At 41.8% G+C, this 26,050-nt stretch overlaps 1 protein-coding gene across 5 annotated transcripts in view; it reads left to right on the top strand.

Moving 5' to 3' along the window:
* PGM3 (phosphoglucomutase 3) overlaps positions 1 to 26,050 on the top strand; it is a 27,657-nt gene extending 1,607 nt beyond the window's left edge. For 3 of the 5 annotated variants that reach the window (XM_086316945.1, XM_086316947.1, XM_086316946.1), the window contains exons 2-13: positions 1,196 to 1,401; positions 2,763 to 2,947; positions 4,306 to 4,373; positions 9,297 to 9,430; positions 10,781 to 10,976; positions 12,263 to 12,420; positions 13,757 to 13,840; positions 20,708 to 20,806; positions 22,256 to 22,369; positions 23,426 to 23,548; positions 24,382 to 24,555; positions 25,596 to 26,050. In XM_086316945.1, the coding sequence (XP_086173071.1) occupies positions 1,196 to 1,401; positions 2,763 to 2,947; positions 4,306 to 4,373; positions 9,297 to 9,430; positions 10,781 to 10,976; positions 12,263 to 12,420; positions 13,757 to 13,840; positions 20,708 to 20,806; positions 22,256 to 22,369; positions 23,426 to 23,548; positions 24,382 to 24,555; positions 25,596 to 25,685 (1,631 nt within the window). In that variant the 3' untranslated portion in view covers positions 25,686 to 26,050. Of the gene's footprint in view, positions 1 to 1,195; positions 1,402 to 2,762; positions 2,948 to 4,305; positions 4,374 to 4,777; positions 4,895 to 6,296; positions 6,381 to 9,296; positions 9,431 to 10,780; positions 10,977 to 12,262; positions 12,421 to 13,756; positions 13,841 to 20,707; positions 20,807 to 22,255; positions 22,370 to 23,425; positions 23,549 to 24,381; positions 24,556 to 25,595 lie in introns of those variants that run through there. The other 2 variants (XM_086316948.1, XM_086316949.1) reach the window with 2 other exon arrangements.

The raw sequence follows: 26,050 nt of genomic DNA, 5'->3' as shown, positions 1-26,050 counted from the left end.
TGGTGACAGTTTGGACTTGACAATACTTTCGATAAAAAGCCTTTGCATACTCATCAAAAGTAGTTTTAGGACATAAAACTCTTGAAATGACGGAAGCATTTTATCTTGACTTTTTTTTTTAAAAAGACTTGTGGACGAAACAGATTTACGCCCTTATGAATAATTATGGTATATTGCCAACTGGTCAGTTTTTAATGAAATGTCTTCATGCTTGAGAAATAGATTTGATCACTCTGGGTCAAACTAAATTAGCTTCCTAAATGCCAGTTTTTTCCAGCTGAACAAAAACATTTAACTGTTCATTGAAGTAATGAAGGACAATAAAGAAAACAAGGAAGCCTAGTGGGCTACAGGCTGACCTTTGACTTTAAAATTAAACGTAAAAGGAAGATGTTGCTTGTTTCAGAGCTTAATTTAGAAGGGCATCAGGATCCTCCCTTATGAAAATACAGAAATCCACCCCATGGTGTATGTGGAGGTCTGGGCAGTCTTGGAGAGGAGGCTTTTCCCCTTTGCTTTTCCTTTGGGAATCAGTCTCTGTAGCCTGGGAGGAATAGCAGAACTTCACAGATTTCCCATATATTTTGCATATGCAGCTTAGATCCACCTGAGAATGTGACTTTAGGCCTCAGTCCATCAGCAGCTCCCTATGTAAAATTTAGGTTGGGTAAGCTAGACCCAGAATTAAGTTTTCCCATTTATAAAAGGAGATGATCCCTGATCATGTAGGATTTTGTGAATCGTAAATGGTCATATGTGTGGATTTATTTCTAGGTGCTCTTGTTCTGTTCCGTTGATCTGTCTTTTTTATACCAAGGCCATACTGTTTTGATTACTGTAGCTCTGTAGTGTACTTTGAAATCAGGGAGTGTGGTGCCTGTTCTTCTCAAGAGTGCTTTGATTATTCAGCATCTTTTGTTGTGCTGTGGAATCTTCATTTTACTTGGGAGTGGACTGTTTAAAAGTTTGCCTTGTGTCCAGGAATTGCTGGGGACAACCTGATTTCTGTCCTGAAGTGGACAAAACAGGTAATGCTAACCCACGAATCTTTCTACTGTTCTTCCCTCTCAAACATAGGCTTCTTTGGGGAGGATTAGAAGGAGGCAGATATATTAGTTTGGGATAACAGGTTTTGAAGCAAATGGTCCTTGGAAGATTTCTTATTATACCTGAAAAATATTCCTTGATTTTGCAGACATGGATTTAGATGCTGTTACAAAGCAGTCAGTGTTACATGCCAAGCCTGACGGGCTCATTCTTCAATATGGGACTGCTGGATTTCGAACGAAAGCAGAACACCTTGATCATGTCATGTTTCGAATGGGATTATTAGCTGTCCTGAGGTCAAAGCAGACAAAATCTACCATAGGAGTCATGGTAACAGCGTCACACAATCCTGAGGTAATGCATTTAGTGCTCCAATAAGACAAGCTTTTATTTCCAAGACCAAACCTTAGTTTCTGAGCACTTTGACCCCAATTCAAATTCTGATTCTAGTACTTCGCTTTTTCCTTGTTCTATGCCTTTGTTTTTGAACAAGCACTTTTCTTAACAAGTGGTCATTTAGCTCACAACTCATTAACAGTTGTGGAGAGAGTGAAATGAGACAGTCATTTTTTGGATTGTGTCCATGTTGAGAAATAACACAATGGCCTTATAACTTAGTTGTATTGAGACAGCATCAGTAATAAAAAGTGTTGCCTCTGTTAATGTGGCAGAGACTTGAAGAGATTGGAGGCAAGCTGGGGGAGGGGAGATGACAAGTTGTTGAAAAGACTTAGCACACTTTGAAAATTTTCAGACAGGTCTTCTATAGCTAGGGAATAGTCTCCTGTTCTGAGTGAACAGCTGGACGTGTGACTTCAGGGATCCAGAAGTGAACTTTGGACTTGATTGATCAGGCCCGATGAGTCTAGGGTTTATGACAATCGAGTTTTTTTAAAGTATTCCTCTGATGCAACTTAACTATCTTATTCTGTACTGGCCTATAACTCACTAAAACATTGTTTAAATAATATGCTTCTGTTCTGTTGCTAGGACACAAGACTTTTGCCTTTGTAGCTAAATCAGCAGGTTAGTGAGGGATCGTAACCTCTTCCTCTCACACCCGCCCCCACCGAAAAACAAGAGGATGTTGCTTATTCAGCTTCTAAATGTGGATTGTTATAAATGTGTTAACTGTTTAAATGTCTAAATCACCACACTTGCTTAATGATTTGTAGGCAGAACCCCACGTTTATTGTTAATTCCAGAAGCACTTCTTAAAACAATTTTGAGCTCTGGCCTTCCAGTGTGTTCTTTTGAGTGCAGCCACAGGGAGAAGGATCTCCAGGGACCCTGGTTCTGCTGCAGTTGTGCCTCATCAGTTAATTGATGGTGAATGCACAGGTGACAGCCTTTTGAAAGGCTAGGGGGGCACAGCAGCTGTTGGGTGTAAGAGTCGGATAGATGATGTTTTAACATCAGCACTGACACTTCCTAGCCGTATGAACATAAGCAGATTACTTGCTCTGAATCTCGGTTTTCTCAGAGATTGGAGTAACCATAGGAGGATTAGTTAGATTGATGACATGTGTCGTGAGGATTCACTGAGGTGAGGTATGTACAATACCTGGTCCAGCACCTGGCCTTCAGTCATGGTCACCAGTGAAACTGCCCAGCCGTCACTGTCTTTTGTTTGGGGAGAAACAGCTTGGGTTTGCTTCCTTACCCTCATGACTGCACAGATGACTTATCACTTTTTATTTTTATTTTTTTTTTAGGAAGACAATGGTGTAAAATTGGTGGATCCTTTGGGTGAAATGTTGGCAGCATCCTGGGAGGAGCATGCTACCTGCTTGGCAAACGCTGAGGAACAACATTTGCCGAGAGTGCTGGTGGACATCAGTGAGAAGGCAGCCGTGGATCTGCACCAAGATGCCTTCGTGGTGATCGGTAGAGATACCAGGTGCACATCAGAGCCATGGGGAAAGCTGATTTTTGAATGCCACATAAATGGTTGTATCAGTTTTAGCACCCGAGACAAATGGAAAGAGTCAAGTGGAATGGAACCACCCTGAGAGGTTCCTCCTGGTCTTTTCAGTAGGACGTAGGAGTGAAGTCACTGCTACAGCTTGGGCTTGGTGTCCGAGCCCCAACTCTCAAGCTTACTGCACGAGTTGAGCAAGTCACTTAACCTTTTGGAGCCTACCTTTGCTCACCTGTAGTGTTGATGGTGAGCCTGCCTCATGCAGGACTTCCTGAGGATTGCATAGGGTAATATAGGCAATACACCTGTTTCCTGGCACAAGACAGGCACTTACCAAATGTCTCCCATCCCTTTATTTCTGTAGGTTTGCGCCTTTCCCCTGTAGAGTAAGAACATGTGATTATTATTTAACTATGTTTAGAGATTATACCCTGTGTTATTGTTGGCTCACACATCATTTTCCTCTGCTAGAGTTCATTGGAAAGTGTTAACCATCTATATTATTTCTACATGTTTGTCACATTTAGCAGCTCTTGTCTTCTTTCACAGAGAAGTATTACTTTAAAATGTTAGATTAAAAGTGTACTTTGAAACAGAAGCATTCTCTTTAGCATAAGATCTGATTCTAGCCAGAGATTTGTTCTAAAGTAAATTTCTACTCAGTCTCCAATGCCTTACCATTTTGCCCTTACCCATTAAGTGTTTTACCCTTAACGTGTTACCACGGATTGTCGATTTGGCTTTATGTTCTGAAGCAGATACCATCTCACGGTAAATCCATCCACATGTGTTTTCCTCTCACCTGTTTACTAGTTTAAATGATATAGAAAATCTTGTTCTGTAAAGCAGGTATGTATATTGATCTTTATTTTCAGATAGAAAAATAACTTACTCTGACTTTTTAACATGAAAACTAGATTCTGTATTCTTGGTGGTTTAACACCTAGCCTTGGCTTACGCACGCTCTGTGTGTATTTACCATTACTGTTTTCAAGCAGTAAATGTGGTTTTACCGTCAAACTTGAAAAAGTGCTCGAGTGTAGGAGTAATTAGTGTTACAGTTAGATTAGTGTTAAAGTTTATATCTATTTCCTAAATTCATTTAAAAGGCGAAGCTCTTTCCAAGAAGCATATTGAGAAAGGCTACTGGAAAATGCTTACACTTTACCCATATATTTCTTTTCATAGTTTTTGGGCTATGCAGGTTTCATTTAGTTTGAATACAGTGGACTTATTATTCTGAAATTTGTAACCCAGAATTTCTGTGTTTGCTTTTAGAACTTGCAGCTCAGTTGGTCTTGGATTAGATGTAATATTTTCTTCCTTTTCTTTCCTAGGCCTAGCAGTGAGAGACTTTCACAGTCTGTAATAGATGGCGTGACAGTTTTAGGAGGTCAATTCTATGGTATGTACTTGTTCTGATTTGTAAATTAATCTTTAAAAAAAAATCTCAAAGTGAATACATAATTTAATTTAGAAAAGTTTGAAAATAAAATTAAAGTGAACTTATAGATATAAGCTACTAGCATTTTAAGTTAAAAGTTAAAAAAATTTTTTTTCTGGTCATTCGTGTTATATTTTACCTGTAGGAGATTATCTGTAGGCAGTGCTGATCTTAAACAACTTCCTTTAGTGAGGCTGAACATACTGATACAAAAACCCTTGAAGTTACTTGAAAAACTCATTCTGGGGAGTTCTTATTACTATCAGGCAGGTATTCTCTAATAACTGATCACGTTTGGAGTCAGTGTGACAAATAATGATGAAAAATACCTTTGACAGACTTGTAATCATGATTTTTAAGTTTTGACAGATGATCTTTCCTATTTTACCAAGTGAAGAATTAAATGCAACGAAACAGGCTGGAATCCTCTTCTCACACTGGTTGTGCATCTTGTGAATGCAGTGACTCCACTAGGCTTGGAGGTGAATTTTCCTAGTGTCAGATCTCTCTGATTTAAAAGTATCTTCTCTTGATCCTCTCAACCTCCTGTGTGTTCCCTCAATTCCCAGTTAACCTGGCCTCTTCCAGACTCGCCTGGTTTGCTTCTCTATTTGCTCTTATGATTATAAGTAGCCTGTTGGCAGTGAATCCCCGTCCTTGCCCCTCCAGGGAAATGTCTGTCCCAACACTCATCTGCTAGGAAGCAGAAATTCACCTGGGGCCTGGGCCTCCCCAGGGACTGTTTGGTTAAGGTGCCGGACCCTGTACCTGCACAAGTGCTTGTCTAGAGAGAGGACTTGTAGCTTTTGTCAGATACTCAAAGGGATCTGTGACCTAAGAATAACTCTCAGAACTTACATTTTAATTTTTGTATTTCAGTTGATCTCTTGGCAGCTATCCACGCTGTGAACTCTCCCTTTTTTTTCCCTACTTCCTTGACTTTGTTACTCCATGTTGTCCTGTTTGCAGGATCCTCTTCTGTCTCTCCTAATATGGGCTTTGCTCACTTCTTGCTTTCATTCTGCCTCATTTCTGAATGAGCATCCTTGCTGCCATAGCTCCAGCTGCAAATATTGTTTTATTCATTCATTCATTAGTTCATTGGACAGTTTTGACTACCTGCTACGTAGAACCCTCCAGGAGTCTGTTTCATGGCATAGCTCAGCCTATAGTAAGAAACCCATTTTGGATCATGACATGGGTCTAATGTGCTTGTGTGAATAACTGAAACAGAATTTTCAGAGAACAGTACTTACCATCCTCCATGACATGTGTTCATCTGTTTCATTAAAATAATGGAGAAATGCTGACCGGGTCTCACTAAGTAGATTCCATGACCTGTTGTCAGGGTTTTTTTTTTTTTTTTTTAATAATTTAAAAAAGAAATTCTTTTCAGCTACACCGGGTCTTCGTTGCTGCGTGCGGGCTTTCTGTAGTTGCAGCGAGCGGGGGCTGCTCTCTAGCTGCGACATGCGGGCTTCTCACTGTGGCGCCTTCTCCTGTTGCTGAGCATAGGCTCAAGGCCCTCAGGCTTCGGTAGTCGCGGCTCTCGGGCTCAGTTGCCCCGTGGCATGTGGACTCCTCCTTGACCATCCCCTGCGATGGCAGGTGGGCTCCCAACCACCCACCACCAGGGATGTCCAGCAGGTGGATTTTAAAGCACTGGTCTGAGTCATGTTTCCACGTAGGTGGCTGCCCACTCCCCCAGGTTCCCCCTGTCCCAAATCGTGTTCTTTCTGCCATCCACAGAATGAATGGTTGACCTTTCCAGCTCTGTCATTCTAACTCTAGAACCATCACTCTTCTAGTGTTTGAACCTAGGAAAATTTGAGAATGATTTAAAAACAAACAAACATCTTTTGTTCATTGCTCTCTTCCATTTAGTGTATTTCAGGAAATCAAAGGTGGTTGATGTGGCTGCAAGCTCAGGGAGACTGGGAGAAGCTACTAGAAGATAAGGTTAGGGAGGTGAGTAGGGGCCGGGTCGTTCTAAGCCTTACAGGTCGTGAGGAGAATTGGGGTTTTACTTTCAGTATAGTGGGAGTCCACTGAAGGAGTTTATGCCAGCGAATGGGATCACATTTTCACTTTAAGCCAGTCCCTCTGGCTGTGGTTTAGAGGAGGGAGTCGGTCATCGGAAAGGAAGAGAAACCAGCTAGGAGACTATGTAGTAAATTCATGCAAGACTTGCTAGTGAGAAAAATGGGAAAAGGTGAAATTAGTAATGAATTTAAAGGATTTCTGTGATTCATGGTGAGGTTAGAGGTGTGAAGAATGGCTGCTAGGTTTCTGGGTTGATCTGTTGAATGGATGGTGATGTTTTTATTGAGTCACTGTCATTTAGTAAATGTTTATTTTGTAATTTTGATTCTGGTCACAAAATCCACTTGTTTCAGCCTTCAGTGTGTGTCTCTGGACTTTTGTTTGTCTCTCCTTATGCACTGCCGCTGAGCTGGTCTGAGCTTTTACCCACTTTTTTTCTTAAAGCTCTTCCACCTTCTCCCATCTAATCCTTATACCAGAGCCAAATATCTGTTTCACAGCTGCAGTGCTCAAGAACCCAAAGTGACCGTTTGCCTTCCGCCCAGACTCTTGTGCTTGGCTTTGAAGACCATTGACAAGTTTTGTCACACTGTATTTATTGGATCCTGGTCCACTTTTGCTGTTTCTCTTGCTTCTTACTCGTAGTCCCTTTCTTGTGTGTTTAGCTATTTTTGACTATAAGCTGTTTGTTTTCTGGGAGAATTATCTGTGGGACATTTTTGAGGTTTACCATGAAGGTGTATTGCCCTGGCAGGGTTTAGTGTTTGCATCTGCTCGGGGTACTACCCGGCTGGTGGGTGATAAGGTTCTTTGATGACAGCATTCTTCTGGATCCCTGTGGTTATGTGCCTCTGAGCTGGGGGTCCCTGGAGGCCTGTACTTGTGATGACAGCTCTTCAGGAATAGACTTTCCCCTCTGCCCTGTTTGGTGCCAAGTCAGCTTTCTGGGGAGTAGGCCCTGGGGGCTTACTCACTTCTGACTCTGTCTTGCCCTGAAGAATTGTTGTTTAGTTGCCAAGTTGTGTCCAACTCTTTTGCAACCCCATAGACTGTAGGCCGCCAGGCTCCTCTGTCCTTTGGGTCTTCCAAGCAAGAATTCTGGAGTGGGCTGCCGTTTCCTCCTCCAGGGATCAAACCTGCGTCTCCCGCATTCTAGGCAGACGCTTTACCGTCTGAGCTACCATTTGTATATAGTAGTGTGTATATGTTAATCCCAACCTCTTAATTTATCCCTCCCCTCCATGTTTCCCCTTTGGTACAATAAGATTGTTTTTGAAGTCAGAGAGTCTATTTCTGTTTTGTAAATAAGTTCATTTGTTTCATTTTTTGAAAATTAGATTCCACATATGAGTGACATCATATGATACTTGTCTTTGGCTTACTCCTAGTATGATAATCTCTAGGGCCATCCATGTTGCTGTAAACAGCATCATTCAGCCTTCTTTACGGCTGAGTAATAACCCATTGTAATATGTACTGCATCTTCTTTAGGCATTCCTCTGTCAGTGGACATCTAGTTTGCTTCGTGTCTTGGCTGTTGTAAATATTGTAAATAGTGCTGCAGTGAACCTAGGGGTGTGTAATGTGAATTCTGGTTTGAAGAACAGGCCTTTGGGGCTTCAGGCACTTGAAAGCCTGTTCTGCCGGGTTGCACGTCTTAGATCAGCATGGACCTTCTACACAGAGAACCATTGCTCAACTCCTAGTTTAGAGAAGTGCCCTCAGAGCAAAATGGGCTTCTCTTATCTTGCATCCTGGAATTCTCACTTAACTCTGGCCTAATCGGTACTGCAGTTCTTTTTGAAAAGAGATAAAAGTCTTTTATCTTTCATTTTCGGTTGTTTTTAAAAGGAAGGTTCATCTGAATTACATAGTTTATAATGTTATGAAAATAGAACTCAGTTATTACTTTTGTACATTGCCAGCGATCTGTACCAAATGACTGGTTCAGCTGTCATTAGTAGTTCATATTTCTTTTAGAACTGAGTATGTGTCCAGCGTGTGCCTCTTCCACCACCAAACAGTTCATTCTGACTCCATCCACCTGGCAGCCACATCTTACGCGTGCAGGGCTCAGTGCCTCAAACCTTGCCCCTCCCCGCCTTCAGATGCTGCCACCTGGGCTCCTGACCACCCTTTCCTTGGGCCGATTAATTTGTTCAGATAGGCACATAGAACTCAGGGAAGCATTTTACTTCCTAGAGTACCAGTTTATTATAAGGAGTGTAACCCAGGAATGGCCAGATGGTAGAGATTTATGTGGGGAGGGGCGTGGAGCGTCAGTGCTCCCTGGGCACCCCAGTCTCCACTGGCTCCCCATCCTGGAACCCCATCCTTCAGGGTTTTTATGGAGGCCTCCTTACATAGGCATGGCTGCTTAGATCTTTGGTGTTTGAACTCAATCTCTTGTCCCTCCTTTCTTCCCTCCCTGGAGCTTGGGAGGAGGTTGGAGGAGGGCAGGGAGGACTATAAGTTTCAGTTCTCTAATCCTGTGGTTGGTTCCCAGGCAACCAGCTGCCACCCCTAAAGTTTCTAAGGGCCTTCTGAAAGTTACCTCATTAGCATAACAAAAGATGCCTTTCTGTGGATGCTCTGCCGGAAATGGAGACAGATCAAATGAATGATTCTTAGTATAAATCACAGTATCACAGCATGACCTGTAGTTTTAATGACTTCAGTGGATGTTTATGCATATTTCTGGGTGGTTTAAAACTTAGCGTTTCTTGTATTTTCTGAGATGTCTTTTTTTAAAGAGGATTTATGACCCTGAAATTGACACAGTATGAGTCTTCCAACTTTGTTAAGAACTATGTGAAATGGCTTTTTGCGTTTCTGTGACAGATTATGGCTTGCTGACGACGCCCCAGCTGCACTACATGGTCTTCTGTCGAAACAGCAACGGCCAGTATGGAAAGGCAACCGTCGAGGGTTACTATCAGAAACTGTCCTTGGCCTTTGTGGAACTTACCAAACAGGTCAGAATCTCTCCAATGTGGTTAGGGTTTGAGCAGTTGCCTAAAAGAACATCAGTTGAACAGTTTATTTAAACATTTGTCACTTTTTTCCCCCCAAATTTGGCTTGTCTCCTTTTTCTTTCCAGGGCTCTGCAAGGTCTGGCCCTTGTACCCAGCTAACTCTGTGTTGGCATTTACTTGGCAAGGCACATAGTATGTTCTTGTTACCAACCAGGGTTCTTGGCCTCCTTAATCAGTAGAAATTGGTAAGAGGCCAGACAAATTCAGGCAGGGCTTTGTTGGGGCCTGTGCTGCAGCAGAAGGGAGCAAAACCCATAGATTCACTTGCTTGCTGAGGGGAGGCCAAGGTGGTTCCTTACACTGGAGGGAAGAGGCATGTCCAGGGTTCTGGCGAGAGGAGGGCTTAGGTGGTTTGTCCACCCCTTAGCTGGTATTGCCTGCAGGGGCATGCACAGTGCCTGCTTTTGCTCCCAGCTCTTCAAAAGTAGCAGTTGAGTCTTTTTGGATGGTTTTCGTATCTTGTTGTCCATAATTTGCCCCAACTGCATGCATGCAGTTATTTTCAGTCCCTCTTCTCTTTGTATTTTGTTGCTGGAGGAGACTTTGTCCAGGTGCAAGCGCTGCAGCAAAGGGTCTCAAGTGCCAGCCTGTCTCATTTTGAGCTCACTGGGGGAGAAGCGTGACGAACTTGCAGTTTTCATAAGTGTTCATGCAGATGAATTTGCTCTTAGAGTTACTGTAGGTGCTGTTGGCGTCATACTGGAAGCATCTACTGTTAAGAAAATCTGTCTTCAAGGTGTATTAGCTTCCTAAACCTGAACAAAGATTTGAGGGGTATAATTCACTTGATCAGCCAATATTGAGCATATGTTATTGTCAGGAATTGTTGACCAAAACCAAGTCCTTGCTCTCATAGAACTTATATTTTGGGCTGAGGGTGGGTAGGAGAGGAGATTGCCAGGAAAAAACCCACTTGCCCGGTGGTGGCATACACTATGAAGAGAATGACAGATATTATTGCTGCTCATTCATCTGTATACTCGTGCCCACATTTGAGTGACTGCTATGGAATACAGACTAATAAGGGACCCTGCTAAATTATAATAAAGCTTCATTTCTGTACTTTATTTGGTCTGTAAAACTTTTCCAATTTCTGTGACCAAAACATGGTGTTTTAAAACCTTACTTGGGTGTTTTACAGTTTTCATATGAACATGTGTACCCCTCTGTTTCCTGGCTTAAAACAGACGTATTAACTGAAATAATGGAGGCTGTTTCCATATGCACGCCTGTGCTTTACGCTTCACTTTGGTGTCTTGGAATTGTTCTTCCATTTCTTTCCCTTTTCAGGCCTTCTGCCGTGGAGATGACCACAGAACACTTAAGGTTGACTGTGCAAACGGCATAGGGGCCCTGAAGCTGGCAGAAATGAAACACTACTTCTGCCCGGGGCTGTCAGTTCAGCTGTTCAACGATGGGACCAAAGGGAAACTCAATCATTTATGTGGGGCTGACTTTGTGAAAAGTCATCAGAAACCTCCACAGGGTATGCAAAAAATGTGTTTTTAGAGCTCTGTCTGAAACCAGTCACTCAAACAGAGGTGGCAAAGAGAGAGTTGTGCAGCTGTCCTGGCCCCGCTGCTCTTAGACATCTGGGCCTCGTCCGCTTGCCGTTGCCATGCAGTGACACGCAGAACACGGCTGCTCTCAGCCCTGAGAGTCTTGTGACTCTCCACAGGGGGCGGGAAATCTGGTGGAAAAAGCAAAATCAGGACGTGGGATTTTAGAGCAGTGATTCTTAAGCTTTAGCAGACATAAGAATCACCTGGAAGGCTGGTGAGCACGTAGATTTCCTGGGCTCTACCCCAGGGGGTTGGATTCTGTAGGTCTCGGGTGGTTTGTCCATCTGCTGCTGTCCGTCTGTTGTGGTAAAGGAACAGTCATGTTATCTAAAATCTGATGTGACCGTTGCTCAGGTTCAGTAAACTATGCAAGTTACACAAGACATTAACTCACTGGTTGTAATATTTTGCTCTGAAATACCAGTGTTTCTTGTTACTGATATAAACAAATGAAAATCACTTTTTTTCAGGATTAAAGTATATACCGTATCTGCTGCTGATTATTTTGTATATAAGGATCAGCATTGTATGTAGTACAAGGGAAATTGAATTCAGTTTAATACCTATAGCTTTCAAAGCACTATGTGGGAATCTGTGTTGCCAAACCACTGACTTGTAGAAAGGAATTTTATTTTAGTATCATATAGGGTTTCAGCTTAGATAGATTTTAAGTGCTCTTTTTTCACTTAGCTGTGAAAGAATTTACTGTGTAAAAATACTAGTAAACCTGTTTACTATTTAAAGGTTAAGATACTGGTTTTATTTGGAAGGGTGTTTATGTTTTATTTCCATTTAAATGAATTCTCTTCCCTTGATTTTGAAACAGTTATCTCCATTCATGTTCAAAAACAAAATGTGCTTATGTAGAGCCTCAAACAGGAGGAATGATCAGGATTTTCCTCATTGACAAAATACTCCAGTTACTTATATTTGATTATACCCTCTGCTTGGTCACTAAGGATAGAAATGGTTCTTTATCTGTAGGTGTTTAATATTGCTGAAGTCCTGGAAGGATAATTTTAAACACCTCTTGAAAAGTCATAGTGGGCATGCTTCTGTATAACACAGAGGGTCACTTATAATCAATACTTAATGGAAAAAAAAAATTTCCCTCTGTAACTAGTGTGAGAGAAAAACCTAAAACTTTTTACATTAAATTTTATCCCCCTTTCTTAGACTGAAATGTGTTTTGATTTATTCTCTGTGCTAGGAATTGAAATGAGGGCCAATGAAAGATGCTGCTCCTTCGATGGAGATGCAGACAGGATCGTTTACTACTACCATGATGCAGACGGTCAGTTTCATCTCATAGACGGAGACAAGATAGCCACCCTCATTAGCAGTTTCCTCAAAGAGCTCCTGTTGGAGGTACGGTGTTGGGGCTGACCACCCTTTCAAACAAGACTCACTGAGGAAATTGTTCCGTATCAGGCAGTTGCTTGAATGTCTCAGAGGCATGATTCGTGGGGAGTTCCTCACGTCTGTGGCCAGAAAATACAAAAAGAAATGGTCATTCCTGTCATTTCAGTGTTAGGGCTCTGGTTTTGGAACCCAGAGGGAGTAGTCTTTTCTCTTTTGGCAGAGAGCTTCATGATTTGGAGCTTTACAAAGTTCTGGTTTCTTCATAGCTGCCTTTTTTCTTTTTTGGCCTAACTGTGGGGCATGTGGTATCTTAGCTCCCCAACCAGGGATTGAACCCACACCCTCTGCAGTGGAATCGTGAAGTCTTAACGGCTGGACCACCAGGGAAGTCGGTAACTGATATTTTAACGAGAGGTTCACGAACATCATTTCCCAGAGCCTTGAGTTTATATAAAAAGTCTCCTCTGAGGGATTTATTTACTATGATTATGATAACCTTAGTGACGTGAGGTTTATTATATTATGCTCATTTGGAAATCTCAGATTACCTTTAAGTATAAAATGTAATGATAATTATCATAATATGGAAAAGGTATACTTTAAGAATTCAGTGTGTATTATTATTAAAAACTGAAGAGATCAAGAAATGACAGGTTTCTCTAAAAAGGATTCTTTAGCAACCGAGATGTCCTTCATAGGTGAATAAACTTTGGTTCATCCAGACAAAGGAGTATTATTCAACGGTAAAAAAAAAAAAAAAAAGCTATCAAACCATGGAAAGACATGGAGGAAATGTGAATGCATATTTCTAAGGGAAATAAGTCAAGCTGAAAGGGCTCTGTATATCACTATGGGTCCAACTATAGGATATTGTGCAAAAAAAAACGAAAACACAAACTATGGTGACAGTTAGAAGATCAGTGGTTTCAAGGGGGTGGGGAGAAATGAATGCTGAAGGATAAATAGATGGAGCACAGAGGATGTTTTAGGGCTCAAAATATTCTACATACTATAAGCATGGAAACGTGTTCTTATACATTTGTCCAAACCTGCAGAATATACAGCACTAAGAATGAATCCTAATGTAATCTGTGGAGTAATATAAAGGAAAATCCGGTGATTAAAAAGAATTCCTTGCAGAATTGCTTTAAATAATACTCAAAAAAGTACTTAGGTTTTTTCCTGGCATACATGTAAATTTTCCGTGAGTTGTTTATTGCATAAACTAAGTGATGGCCCAACTGGCCAATATTTTTTTCATCCTTTAGAACTCTGTTTATAGGTTTGCTTTTGTAGGGTCTTTGCCTTTGATGGCAAGGTAATTGTCCTTGTTTTTGTCTAGATTGGAGATGGTTTGAGTCTCGGTGTTGTACAAACTGCATATGCCAATGGAAGTTCAACACGGTACCTGGAAGAAGTTATGAAGGTATTGAACACTTTCCAGTTTTTGGTAGCTTCTTCATCATTACCTAAAGTGAGGTATTTCTGTGAGGAAAATAATGCCCTCATAAAAATGAATAGATTGAAATGCATGGAACTGAGCTGTTGTTTACCTAAGGGTAGAAAGTGAAAGTGTTAGTCGCTCAGTCGTGTCTGACTCTCTGCAACTCCATGGGCAGTAGCCTGCCAGGCTCCTGTGTCCATAGGATTCTTCACGCAAGAATACTGGAGTGAGTTGCCATTCGCTTCTGCAGGGCATCTTCCTGACCCAGGGATTGAACCCAGGTCTCCTGCATTGCAGGCAGATTCTTTACTGTCTGAGCCACTAGAGAAACTGAACTTAAAGGTAACTAGAAATGAAACAAAATTAAAGAAAAAATTAAATTGTCCCTAATGCAGAAAAAGAAAGAGACTTTCCTTCCTCCCTTTTCCTAGAGTGTTTCTTTTAGCAAACTTATGTTTTCTCTGTCCTTTTGTAATGTCAGTCTTTTGAAAGGCAAAATAGGCCAGTTTTAGTTAAGGTTTTTCTATAAGGGCCTAGAGTACCTCTTTGAAACATAAACATCAAGGAAGGTAGCATCCCAACACTTAGCCTCCTCAGAGTTTGACCACCTTACCACTTAGAGCTGGGCACCCATCTGTTTGACAGAGAGATGTGAGAAATTGTATCATTCCTTTGGAGAAGGGCAATTAGCCAAGCCCAGTGGCCACAGCTTTCGGACAGACCCTCGTAGCTCAGATGGTAAAAGAATCTGCCTGCAATGCAGCAAACCCAGGTTCGATTCCTGGGACGGAAAGATCCCCTGGAGAAAGAAATGGCAACCCATTCTGGTATTCTTGCCCAGAAAATTCCATGGACAGAGGAACCTGGTGGGCTACAGTCCACAGGATCGCAAAGAGTTGGACACAACTGAGTGATTAATATGCACGCACACGCATGACAAAAGGTACTGCAGTCTTCTTGAGAGGTAGACCTGTTCGGTAGATAGACTGCCATGGGGTTTTGTAGGGGGAGAGACTGGGCTCAACTCCTGATACAACAAGGAAAAGTGGAGATTTTATAGCCAAGGAATAGGATATGGGGGCAGGGAGCGGGTTGGTGAATGGAAAATTGCCAAGAGGAACCTCAGGGAGGGTTCTGGCTAAACCAGCCTAACAGGACTTCTGTTGACGGCAGGCCTGGGTGGTCAGATGGTACGGGGTAGGGACTTTGGGCTGATATGGAGGGTAGGGGATTCCAGCTAAAGTGATTGAGCGAAAGATTCTTTGTAAAACTGGGTCCTTGGAGACATGGCTGAGGACAGGACCTGTGCAGGCCCAAAAGAGCCTGACTCTCATGTGGTTGAGGAGAGCTCTTGGTCACGAGATATCTTGAGGTGAGTAAAAGGGTGGGATTGCTTTCTGTCTTTGCAGTCTCTTTCCAGGGGTCCCCAATCTTCAGGATCTAGTGCCACGATCTGAGATGGAGTGGCTGTGATGTCAGTAATAGAAAATGCACAATAAGTGTAATGCACTTGAATCATCCCAAAACCATTTCCGGCCCCCAGGTCTGTGGAGAAATCGTCTTCCACAAAACTGGCCCCTGGTACTGAAAAGGTTGGGGGCCGCTGTCCTAGAGGATTGCCTGTGATGTGCATCACAGTCTGGCTTATTGCTTATTCAGTAACAGAACTTGTCTTACTCTTCTGTGGAGATGTTTTGTGGGTTGGTAGGAGATTTTGTTTCTAATCATTTCCCCAGCATCCACCAGGTGACTCTCCCTTGTACATCCCACCTGCTTTAAGAATCAGAGGCTGCAGGACCCAAATTGGGTCTGCAGAAAGTAATTCTTTCTCTCCCTGGCTAGTGTGATATTTTCCAACGTCAGTGTTATTCCTTGTCAGATTCCTGCATTTCACTAGTTTTTGTGGCCATCCCATTCTTTTTAAAGCAGGAATGGCAGAGTCAGGTTCCTTTCGGATCTGGATAGAAGTGAATGAGTCCAGCAGCTGGGCACAGACTTGGAGGTGTAGCCAGGCCAGCTGCTGTCACCTTTGGTCAGAGTCTTCAGGAGAAGCTAAAAATCTGAATTGTGGTGTGAATTTCTTACCTTTGAAGTCTTGGCAGCAGCTGATTCAGCATTTAAAAGAAATGGTTAGGCCACATGAAACATGTCTGGAGGTGACTAGCTGGTGTCCTGACTTAAATATATGGTTACGGTAAATATATGCCTTAAATATATTATATATATATATATATATATATATATATATATATATATATCAAGGGACTCCATCTGGGGCCCACTTGCCTGCCTTTCACAGAGATTCTTGGTGTTTGGGTTATTCTGTATTTTCTTAATTTGTGTCTCAAAAATGGCTTTTATAGTAAGATGCCCTGTTGAGGAAACTGAACATTGGTAACTTCCTTCTCAACACATTCTCTTGTAGATTTAATATTTTTAGCCCTAGCCATTCATGAGGTCTCCTAAACCCAATAAAATGCCAGGCCCATCTGAGCTTGCTCTTTTGCAGTTTTGCTGCTGTCTTTCCTTAACCATTCTCTTGCAGATCCATCCGAGACTTGCTGCCCACTGTTAGTACTCCAGTCATTGATTTCTTACTAGGAGTAGCCATAGAAACCACCTAACCTAAGCCAGAGCTTAGCAAACAGTGGGCTCTGGGCCACATTGAACCTGCCAGCTGTTTCTAGTTTCATGGGAATACAGCCATGCTTTTGTTTTCATATGGTCTTGTGACTGCTTTCTCACTACAGAGACAGAATCAGGCAGTGGTGATGGAGACCACGTGGCCTACAAAGCCTGAAATATCAGTTATCTCTTTATAGTAAAAGCTGGAAGACCCTGATTTTAAGCCATTCTCCACACTGTAGCTAAACAGCTTTCTGAAACGATCAGATCAGGTTACTCCCCCAGTTGGAATCTTTCATTGTAAGGGGCCCCTCAGCTCTCTCACGCTACTTTACCCTGGAGTGTGTACTCCTGCTGTGCAGTCATTCCCCCACAGGGACACTTAGGCTTTGTATTTTCATTGCTTAATCTCACTAGACTAAGTTCCAGGAGCTTTGTTCCCTACGATGGTAGGTGGTGGTGGTTCAGTTGCTAAGCCATGTCTGACTCTTTGCGACCCTGTGGACTGTAGCTCACCAGGCTTCCCTGTCCTTCACCATCTCCCAGAGTTTGCTTAAACTCATGTCCACTGACGTGGTGATACCATCCAACTATTTCATCCTCTGTCGCCCCCTTCTCTCCTGCCCTCAGTCTTTCCCAGCATCAGGGTCTTTTCCAGTCAGCCAACTCTTCTCATCAAGGGGCCAAAGTGCTGGACCTTCAGTTTCCGCATCAGTCCCTTCAGTGAATATTCAGAGTTGATTTCCTTTAAGATTGACTGGTTTGATCTCCTTGCTGTCCACGGGACTCTCAAGAGTCTTCTCTAGCACCACAGTTCGAAAGCATCAGTTCTTTGGTGCTCAGCCTTCTTTATGGTCCAACTCTCACATCTGTATGTAACTACTGGAACAACCATAGCTTTGACTACACAGACTTTTTCTCAGCAAAGTGATGTCTCTGCTTTGGAATATGCTGTCTAGGTTTTTCATAGCTTTTCTTCTGAGGAGAGAATATCTTTTAATTTCATGGCTACAGTCACCGTCTGCAGTGATTTTGGAGCCCAAGAAAAGAAAATCTGTCAGTGTTCCCATTTTTCCCCCATCTGTTTGTCATGAAGTGATGAAATTGCATGCCATGATCTTTTTTTTCCCCCAGACTTTTTATTGAAGGATAATTGCTTTACAGATTTTTGCTGTTTTCTGTCAAACCTCCACCCTGAATCAGCCATAGGTATACATATATCCCCTCCTTTGGAACCTCCTTCCCATCTCTCTCCCCATCCCACCCTGCTAGGTTGATACAGAGCCCCTGTTTGAGTTTCCTGAGCCATACAGCAAATTCTCGTTGGCTATCTACTTTACATATGGTAATATGTTTCCATGTTACTCTTTCCATACGTCTCACCCTCTCCTCCCCTCTCCCCGTGCCCGTAAGTCTATTCTCTATGTCTGTTTCTCCATTGCTGTCCTGTAAGCAAATTCTTCAGGACCATTTTTCTAGATTCCATATGTATGCATTAGAATACAATATTTATCTTTCTCTTTCTGACTTACTTCACTTTGTATAATAGGTTCTAGGTTCACCCACCTCATTAGAAGTGACTCAAAGGCGTTCCTTTTTATGGCTGGATAATATTCCATCGTGTGTATGTACCACGACTACTTTATCCATTCATCCGTTGATGGACATCTAGGTTGCTTCCATGTTCTAACTATTGTAAACAGTGCTGCAGTGAACAATGGGATACATGTGTCCTTTGCAATTTTGGTTCCCTCAGGGTATAGGCAGAGGTTTATAACAACAATAAAAAATGTGAGGGGAAAAAAAAAAAAGCTCAAAAGCTTAATTAGATTTCATCATGCCAATAAAATGGACAACAGAGGCGGGGGGTGGCGGGGAAGGAAAGACAAAATCCAAAAGAAACTACAGAACAAGTCAAAGCATAAGAATACTAAATGTTTTTCTTGAGTCACTGCTGTCCTTTCCTTTGCTGGGAGTCACAGCCCACCTCACCTCCCTAGGATGCCCTCCAACACTATGCTGACCTCTGGAGCTTCTGTGGGGCAGCTCAGATTCTAATCTGGTCCTACTCCTCTGTGTTCTTGCCTCCAGTGTCCACAGCCATTAGAACTAGTGCTTTTTCTTACGTGGGAGCTCTCAGTGTCCTTTTATATATGCCATGGACACGGAGTATGCCTAGTTGATCGTTTGGATTTAATCAGCAGCTTGTACAGCTGGTGGGAAGGTTTAGGGTCTTCTTCCTTAGACACACTGCCCCTGGGTTTCAGTTGTGGTTTTATTTCCACCTCTGCATGTTTGGGTCGTCCACTGGGATTTGCTTCTGAGGCTGTCCTGGAGGACTTGGGTTTGCCCCATGAGGGCCAGGTGTGTGTGGAGGTGGTACAGCTGCTTGGGTCACAGGGGTTCTGGCAGCACCAGGTACTCAGGAGAGTTGGCAGCTAGGGCAGCAGGAAATACAGTGCTCTAGAAGGGTATGGCAACCAGTATTGGCCAATATGCTCCAATATTGCCTGGAGAACCCCCCTCCCTGATAGAGAAGCTTGGCATACCACAGTCTACAGGGTCACAAAGGATTGGGCACAACTGAAGCGACCCTGCACCCAAGACACAAAAGATTTATTTTGCCTGTGGCACTGTCCCAGTGTGAGTTGAGTGTGAAGGTGGTGCAACTGCTTGGCTGGCAGGAACCCTGGTGGTGTAAAATGTGCAGGGACATGGACTGCCTCCACTGCAGGAGTTACGGCCCTCAGTCTTTTTTCAAGCCTTTTGTAGCTGGCTATCAGAAGGCCTCTTTGGCCAGTCTTTCTCCGTAGCTCTGCCCGTTCAGGCACTTAGAGGGCTCTCTTGCCTGGGGTCCTTCTCTGTTGTTGGGCAAGTCAGGCACATAGAGGGGGGCCCCCCTGGCTGGGGTCCTACTCTGTAGTTCAGTGCATCAGGCATTTGACGGGCCAGCCTCTCTATTGTTCAGCTGCTGATGCTGACATGTCAGGGGAGAGAGGGCCCCCACGCGTGCCTCAGCAGTATCGCCTTGCTTCCATGGCTGCCTGGCTTTCCTCCACAGGCATTTCCCACCACAGTCTCCTCCCTCACATCCCCTCAATCCATCTCTCCGAAGTCCACAGCAGCGCTTGCCCTGAGATTGCTCCACAATCCCTAAACTCCAGCTGCCAGCCATTGTGCCTTCCAGGGGACCTGGGTCCCTGTCTGGGGTATGTATGGCTTTGGCAAGGACTGTCTGATTCTCATTCCATTTAGGCTGTGACAGATCAGCTATTTCACTCTCAGCCTTAATGTTTCTCCTCTGACTCAGACAGCTGCCCCACTCTGAGGATCAGACCCCTGCTTCAGTTCCCCCACCTGCCGAGGGCAGGTCCAGTCTTACTAACACTCCTGTTTTTCCCCCTAGTTCCTTCGTCCTACTGAGTTTTGCGTGGTTCTGTATATTCTTTTCCACTGGTCAGGTACTCCTGTCTGCTCTCAGCTGGTGTTCTGCGTGCACTTCCGTGTCTGAAGGTGTAGTCCTGATGTACCCGTGGAGAGATGTACTCTACGTCCACCTACTCCTCTGCCATCTTGTTCTCTCCCATGATCTTTTTTGAATGTTGAGTTTTAAGCCAGCTTTTCACTCCTCTTTCACCCTCATCAAGAGGCTCTTTAGTTTCTCTCTGCTTTCTGCCATTAGAATGGTATCATCTGTGTATCTGAGGTTGTTGATACTTCTCCCGGCAGTCTTGATTCCAGCTTGTGATTCTTCCAGCCCGGCATTTCGCCGGATACATACTCTGCATATAAATTATATAAGCAGAGGGACAATATACAGCCTTGATGTACTCCTTTCCTAATTTTGAACCAGTCTGTTGTTCCATATCTGGTTCACTGTTTTTTCTTGACCTGCATACAGGTTTCTCAGGAGGCAGGTAACGTGGTCTGATATTCCCATCTTTTTAAGAATTTTCTGCAGTTGATTGTGATCTACACAGAATTTTCCAGATTTGCTGGTATATTGAGTGCAGCACCTTAACAGCATCATCTTTTAGGATTTTAAATGGCTCAGCTGGAAATCCGTTACCTCCACTAGCTCTGTTCCTATATTTCCTAAGGCCAACTTGACTTCCCACTCCAGGATGTCTGGCTCAAGGTGAGTGACCACACCATCGAGGCTGGAAGTACACAGTAAATATCTGCTGATTAACTGCTGCTGTTTTATAAATATGTGTGTTTCAGGTACCTGTCTACTGTACTAAAACTGGTGTTAAACATTTGCACCACAAAGCTCAAGAGTTTGACATTGGTGTTTATTTTGAAGCAAATGGGCATGGCACAGTAAGTTCTCATAAATGATGATCTGCCTTTAGCGTGCACTTTTTTTTTTTTTTTAAAAGATGGAATTCTGTACCTAGTTAGTAATAGGTAATATTCCACTTTGTTGAAATGATTGGGATGGTGATAGAAATGATTTAGCTGATATTTTATGTTCTGTGAAACCATGGCTCTCTTTTAGATTGTAATGATTTTCCTTTGAATGTGAAGAGATAATACTAATTTGTTCCTATAATATATATATTTTCTTTGAAAATAAGTAGGTCTTAATTCCCCTGCAACTGGCAATTTATACATCATTTTAAAATTTTCTTCAAAAGTGTTAGGTTGAGGACTAACTTATAAGCAACTAGAACTGAGTTTAAAGTAATTTGCAATAGGCATATAAAATTTTTTATGACTCTTAGCAGAGGAAGAATCAAAGTTTGAGATATAATTTGCATATCCTGATACTCACCATTTTAACATATATTAATAAGTCTGTAGTATGTTCATAAGGTTCAGAAATTTTCTTTATTATGTTTTTTAATATCTAGCCTCGTTTCATAAATGGATTTGAGATGGTTAACAGAAAATGTTATCTAGGTCAGATAATTCTCATTAATTCAAAATTAGCTTGAATAGGCCATGACTATAAGAGGAAAAATAGTAAGTTACTAGAAAATGTAATTGAAATATAACTTCAGTGATCTTATGCAGGGTTGGTAAATGCTTTTGAACTAGTAAATATTTTAGTTTTCACAGGCCATAAGGTTTGTTGCATCTGCTCAGATCTCTAGTAAAGAGTGTAAATGAAGGGGAGTGGCCATGGTTCCAGAAAACAAGTGACCAGTGCAGCTTAAGTTACCAACAACCTTTGTTTCATGGAGTGGCCGAATGTGCTGTGCTGCTCCTTTTCGGTACTGGGCCTCTGAAGGCACTCAAGTCATGTGTGGGCAAGCAACTCAAAGTGGCGGGAATCCTGAGCAGCGTGATGTATATTATATTAAATATCCATGGCACTGTTTGCCATAGTGTAATATGTATGACGAACCTCTTTTCTACTTTTGCTTAGCTTATGTCATTAAAAATTAAGAAAACTGTACTAATGGCAATGAATTAGATTCTTCAAAGTAGAATGGATACAGGTCAGGCTTAAGGAAGCTGGTTGCCCAGAACTGGTTTAGCTGGCTGACAGTAACATCATACACCCACCATGTGCATTCATTCACCTTTGCCAGGGTGATTATTTTCTTGGTAATCTTCACATTTTGGTAACCAATTTTATAATCCTATAATACATTCTGAGTTCTGATTTGATCTTAATTTCATATATTCTACAGCTGCCATTTTTATCCCCTTGGTTTCTCCAGATTCACTGAGAGTTTCAAAAGTAGTTTAGTTGGGATGATGGTACTTACGACTGGGGCATGGTTAGTGTTTGGTGATTTTTTTGGTATGCTTTTATTGTAGGTACTGTTTAGTAAAGCTGCTGAAACAAAGATAAAACAACTAGCAAAAGAATCAGAAGATGAGAAAAGGAAAGCTGCCAAGATGCTTGAAAATATAATCGACTTGTTTAACCAGGTGAGAACTGTGGGGGGATGGTGGACTCTAGGTTGTGCTGTGCTTTGTCGCTTGGTTGTCTCTGACTCTTTGTGACCTCGTGGACTGTAGCCCGTCAGGCTCCTGTCCATGGGGATTCTCCAGGCAAAGAGTACTGGAGTGGCTTGCCATGCCCTCCTCCAGGACTCTTGGTTACTTACACAGTCAGAAGGTAGACAGGGTCATGTACTGCATCAGACACTGAAGTAGAAAAGTTGTGGGAGCTTCCTTGCAGCTGTGTAGATTTATACGGAAGTGCAGTGACAGAACATTCATGTGCTTCAGATTTTCAAGTAATGATTAGTTTACAGCTGAGGTCAACAGATTCAGCTATGAAGTATATCTGTGAGGCTAAATATATACACACACACACACATATATGTTTTGAAACCAACCTTGTCAAGGGAATTCAGAAAAAAGTCTCTGATGAAGCACATCTGTGGGTCAGATGATTGGGACTGGAGTGGAGACTCTGGCAGTGGAAGAGCAAAGCGTAGGTCAGTGGAAAGCGACAGAACTTATATATGAGAGTCTTGCACATATTGGGCAGTTCATATACCTCAGTGTGTAATCCTTGCATAACAGGAAGCGTCGTCGGCATAACTCCCGTTTTATAAATGAAGAAACAGACTTAAAGAGTTACTCAGTGGCAGAGTATGGCAGAGTATCCAACTTTAGGTGTGTTTTACCACCAAAAGCTCCACTTTACCATGCGTGAGGCCTTCCACCATCATGGCATAATATCTCAGAAGGGATCTAGTAATAAATAAAATGTTGATTCAGAATGTTAATGTTGGAACCTTCAGAGTTATCCAGCCTAACCTCACTTTACCTATGAGCAAGGAGATTAAAGGCAGGCTGGTATTAGTATTCTCTATAGTCGTTTTACTGTTGCCTTCCATACAGGTCTGTCCCTCGCGTAGTTCATTTATCCACCCCAGTCAGTCATGCAGCATGGGGGGAGGAGGCAGCCAGGACATGGTTTTCTGACAGAAGACATTCGTATCAACGCCATGCTTGTGTTCTCGCATTTTGCAGACAATTGGTGATGCTATTTCTGACATGCTGGTGATTGAGGCCATCTTGGCTCTGAAGGGCCTGACCGTGCAGCAGTGGGACGCTCTCTATACAGACCTTCCAAACAGACAGCTCAAAGTTAAGGTGTGAGCCAGATCACTCCCTTTCTAAAAATTAACTAAAATAAGTTCATTCTACACATATGTATTGTATAGAAAAGATTGCATTTTCTCACATCTTTAAAAACTACAGAATCTCTTAACCATTCTACTGTTATTTAGAAGTATTTGGTTTCCAACTTTATTATAAATATGTATCACTTTAAAAGATTTTATTATTTAAATTTTAAAGATGTGAGGAGAGAACAAAATAATGAACCCCCTTTACACTAGCTTCAACTAGTATCTTCCACATCCCCAATATTATTTTGAAGCAAGCCCTGGGTAGCTTGTTGGTTCAAGTGTAGATGTCTCCTTCCTCTGCATTATTCTTGGTTCACATAGTACTTCTGGAGGCTAGATGCTGAGAAGTAGAATCTGGGCTGCAAGGGCCAGAATTTTTAAAGGCATTTTAGATAAACTGCTGATTGTTTTCTATATGGATATATACCAGATTACACATTTACCAACAGACATTTTTGAGAGACAGATATTGAATCCAGAGTTCACAGAAATGACTGCTGATTGTTCAGTTTTTTTTTTTTAAGGAGATTTTTATGATCCCCTTTTTAAAAAATACCTAAGATTATTTGATCAATGACTAAGCCATATAGTACTGGCCATTATTTCAGTAGTGACTATAAGACAGTCTGTGGTGATCTATCTCAGTACTGTACTTTGTGGTACAATCAGCTGAAATGTAGGTCTGTTTCTGTTGACATGAAATAGCCATAATCTTTTAGTGGGAATTACGTTGAATGGGTTAAGCTTCTGAAAGGGAGTATGATATAGAAAAAAACATGAAATGCTTGTGCCTAGGTTGCAGACAGGCAAGTCATTAGCACCACAGATGCTGAAAGACAAGTAGTTAAACCTCCGGGACTCCAGGAGGCCATCAATGACCTGGTGAAGAAGTACAGGCTTTCTCGCGCTTTTGTCCGGCCCTCTGGTACAGAAGACATAGTCAGAGTCTACGCAGAAGCAGACTCGCAGGTAAGCTGAGACAGGAAGGAGGAATGTGCAGTGAGAATCTAAAGAGGTGGAGGAGGGTAGCAGGAAAGAAAACTATTTTAATGGTATTGGAATCTCTAATGTTCAAGATTTATGGAGCCTTTTTTCTTCAGTAGTAGTTACAAAGTTGACTAAAACTCCCCCAGATATTCTTCTTGTAATGTATTCTATATTTCCAAAAGGGTCGTATTTCTAACTGCTCTAAGAATACTACTTAGTGTACCAATACATACTTAGTTTGACACACAGTAATTAAGCTTATGCATCCTAAAGTGGAATATACTTTTTTCCTTCATTTAAAAACATCCTATTGCTTCATGAAAATGACTTACTTTGAGGTTCATTTCTAAACTCACTGATACTGCACCCATGCTGCCTGAAATTTGTCCTTGTGTCTAGGCTTTCAATTTGGTTTTCAAAAATTTTCCTTTAAATGACTGCCTCAGATAAACACTTAAGTCTCTGACCCTATCAAGAAAAGAGACGCACACAGCAAGGCTAAGTTACAGGGGGGTGACCAGAGCCTCAATAAAAGATCTTTTCAATTTATATAGTAGCTGATAGCTTTTTTGCAGAAATTCAGGCCATTATAGAATGTAGTAAATAAATATATCCCTGGTGCATGAGGAAAGGATAACTGGGGCCTCAACTGTTACTTCCTCTTTTGGTCAATTGTGGCTTTCTTGCCACTAACAACTTACTGCCTAAAGAGTCAGTAACTCTTCACACTATTACTGACTGGAGACGTATTATTATGTCTTTTCTTACTGAATTTATTCAGAGTTTTAACGTGATAAATCAGATTATAAAATAAAGTTAGCTAGGAACTTACCTGATTTAGAAGAATGTGACTTGTTTTCCACTTATCTATTGTAATTTGTTACTGAAAGATGAAAAAAAGTTGTTCTCATTTGAATTATTTGTTAGTGAAACAAAATTGGAAAGCTTCCTCCCCAGGAGTTGCAAGTAACCTGGTAGCTGCTATGTCTTTTTCATCTAATATCCTTTTATGTCACTTGCAGGAAAACACAGACAGCCTTGCATATGAAGTGAGCTTGGCAGTATTTCAGCTGGCTGGAGGAATTGGAGAAAGACCTCAACGAGGTTTCTGAGGACAATTTTTATATTCTTTAGAAACCAGAACTTTTTAAAAAAACTTTTTTAAAAAAGTTCCTACAGAATAATATTACTGCCACTGTTGTGACAGGTTCATAATAATGTTTACAGTGTACCTTACTGGATTGTTTCTAGGTCTGATTATTTTTCTTAAACACTACCAGAATCATTCTTTAGAAATAGGTAAGCCTTATATTTGTTAAGTTTCATTTTTTAAAATAAAACTAAATTCACCTGTAATATTAATCACACTAATGTAAAATACTGGAGCTCAAGTATATGATTCCGTCATTAACTTTATAACATATGCAAGGAAAAATTCATGAAGGCTGCTAGAAAATTAAAGCTTATTTATTACCAA

The sequence above is a fragment of the Bos grunniens genome, chromosome 9, assembly GCF_055505025.1.
Source record: "Bos grunniens cultivar Pamir isolate PY7600 chromosome 9, Bosgru_T2T1.0, whole genome shotgun sequence".
NCBI lineage: Eukaryota > Metazoa > Chordata > Mammalia > Artiodactyla > Bovidae > Bos > Bos grunniens.
Note: the sequence above shows the minus strand (reverse complement) of the source record. Positions and strands in the feature narration are given on the sequence as shown.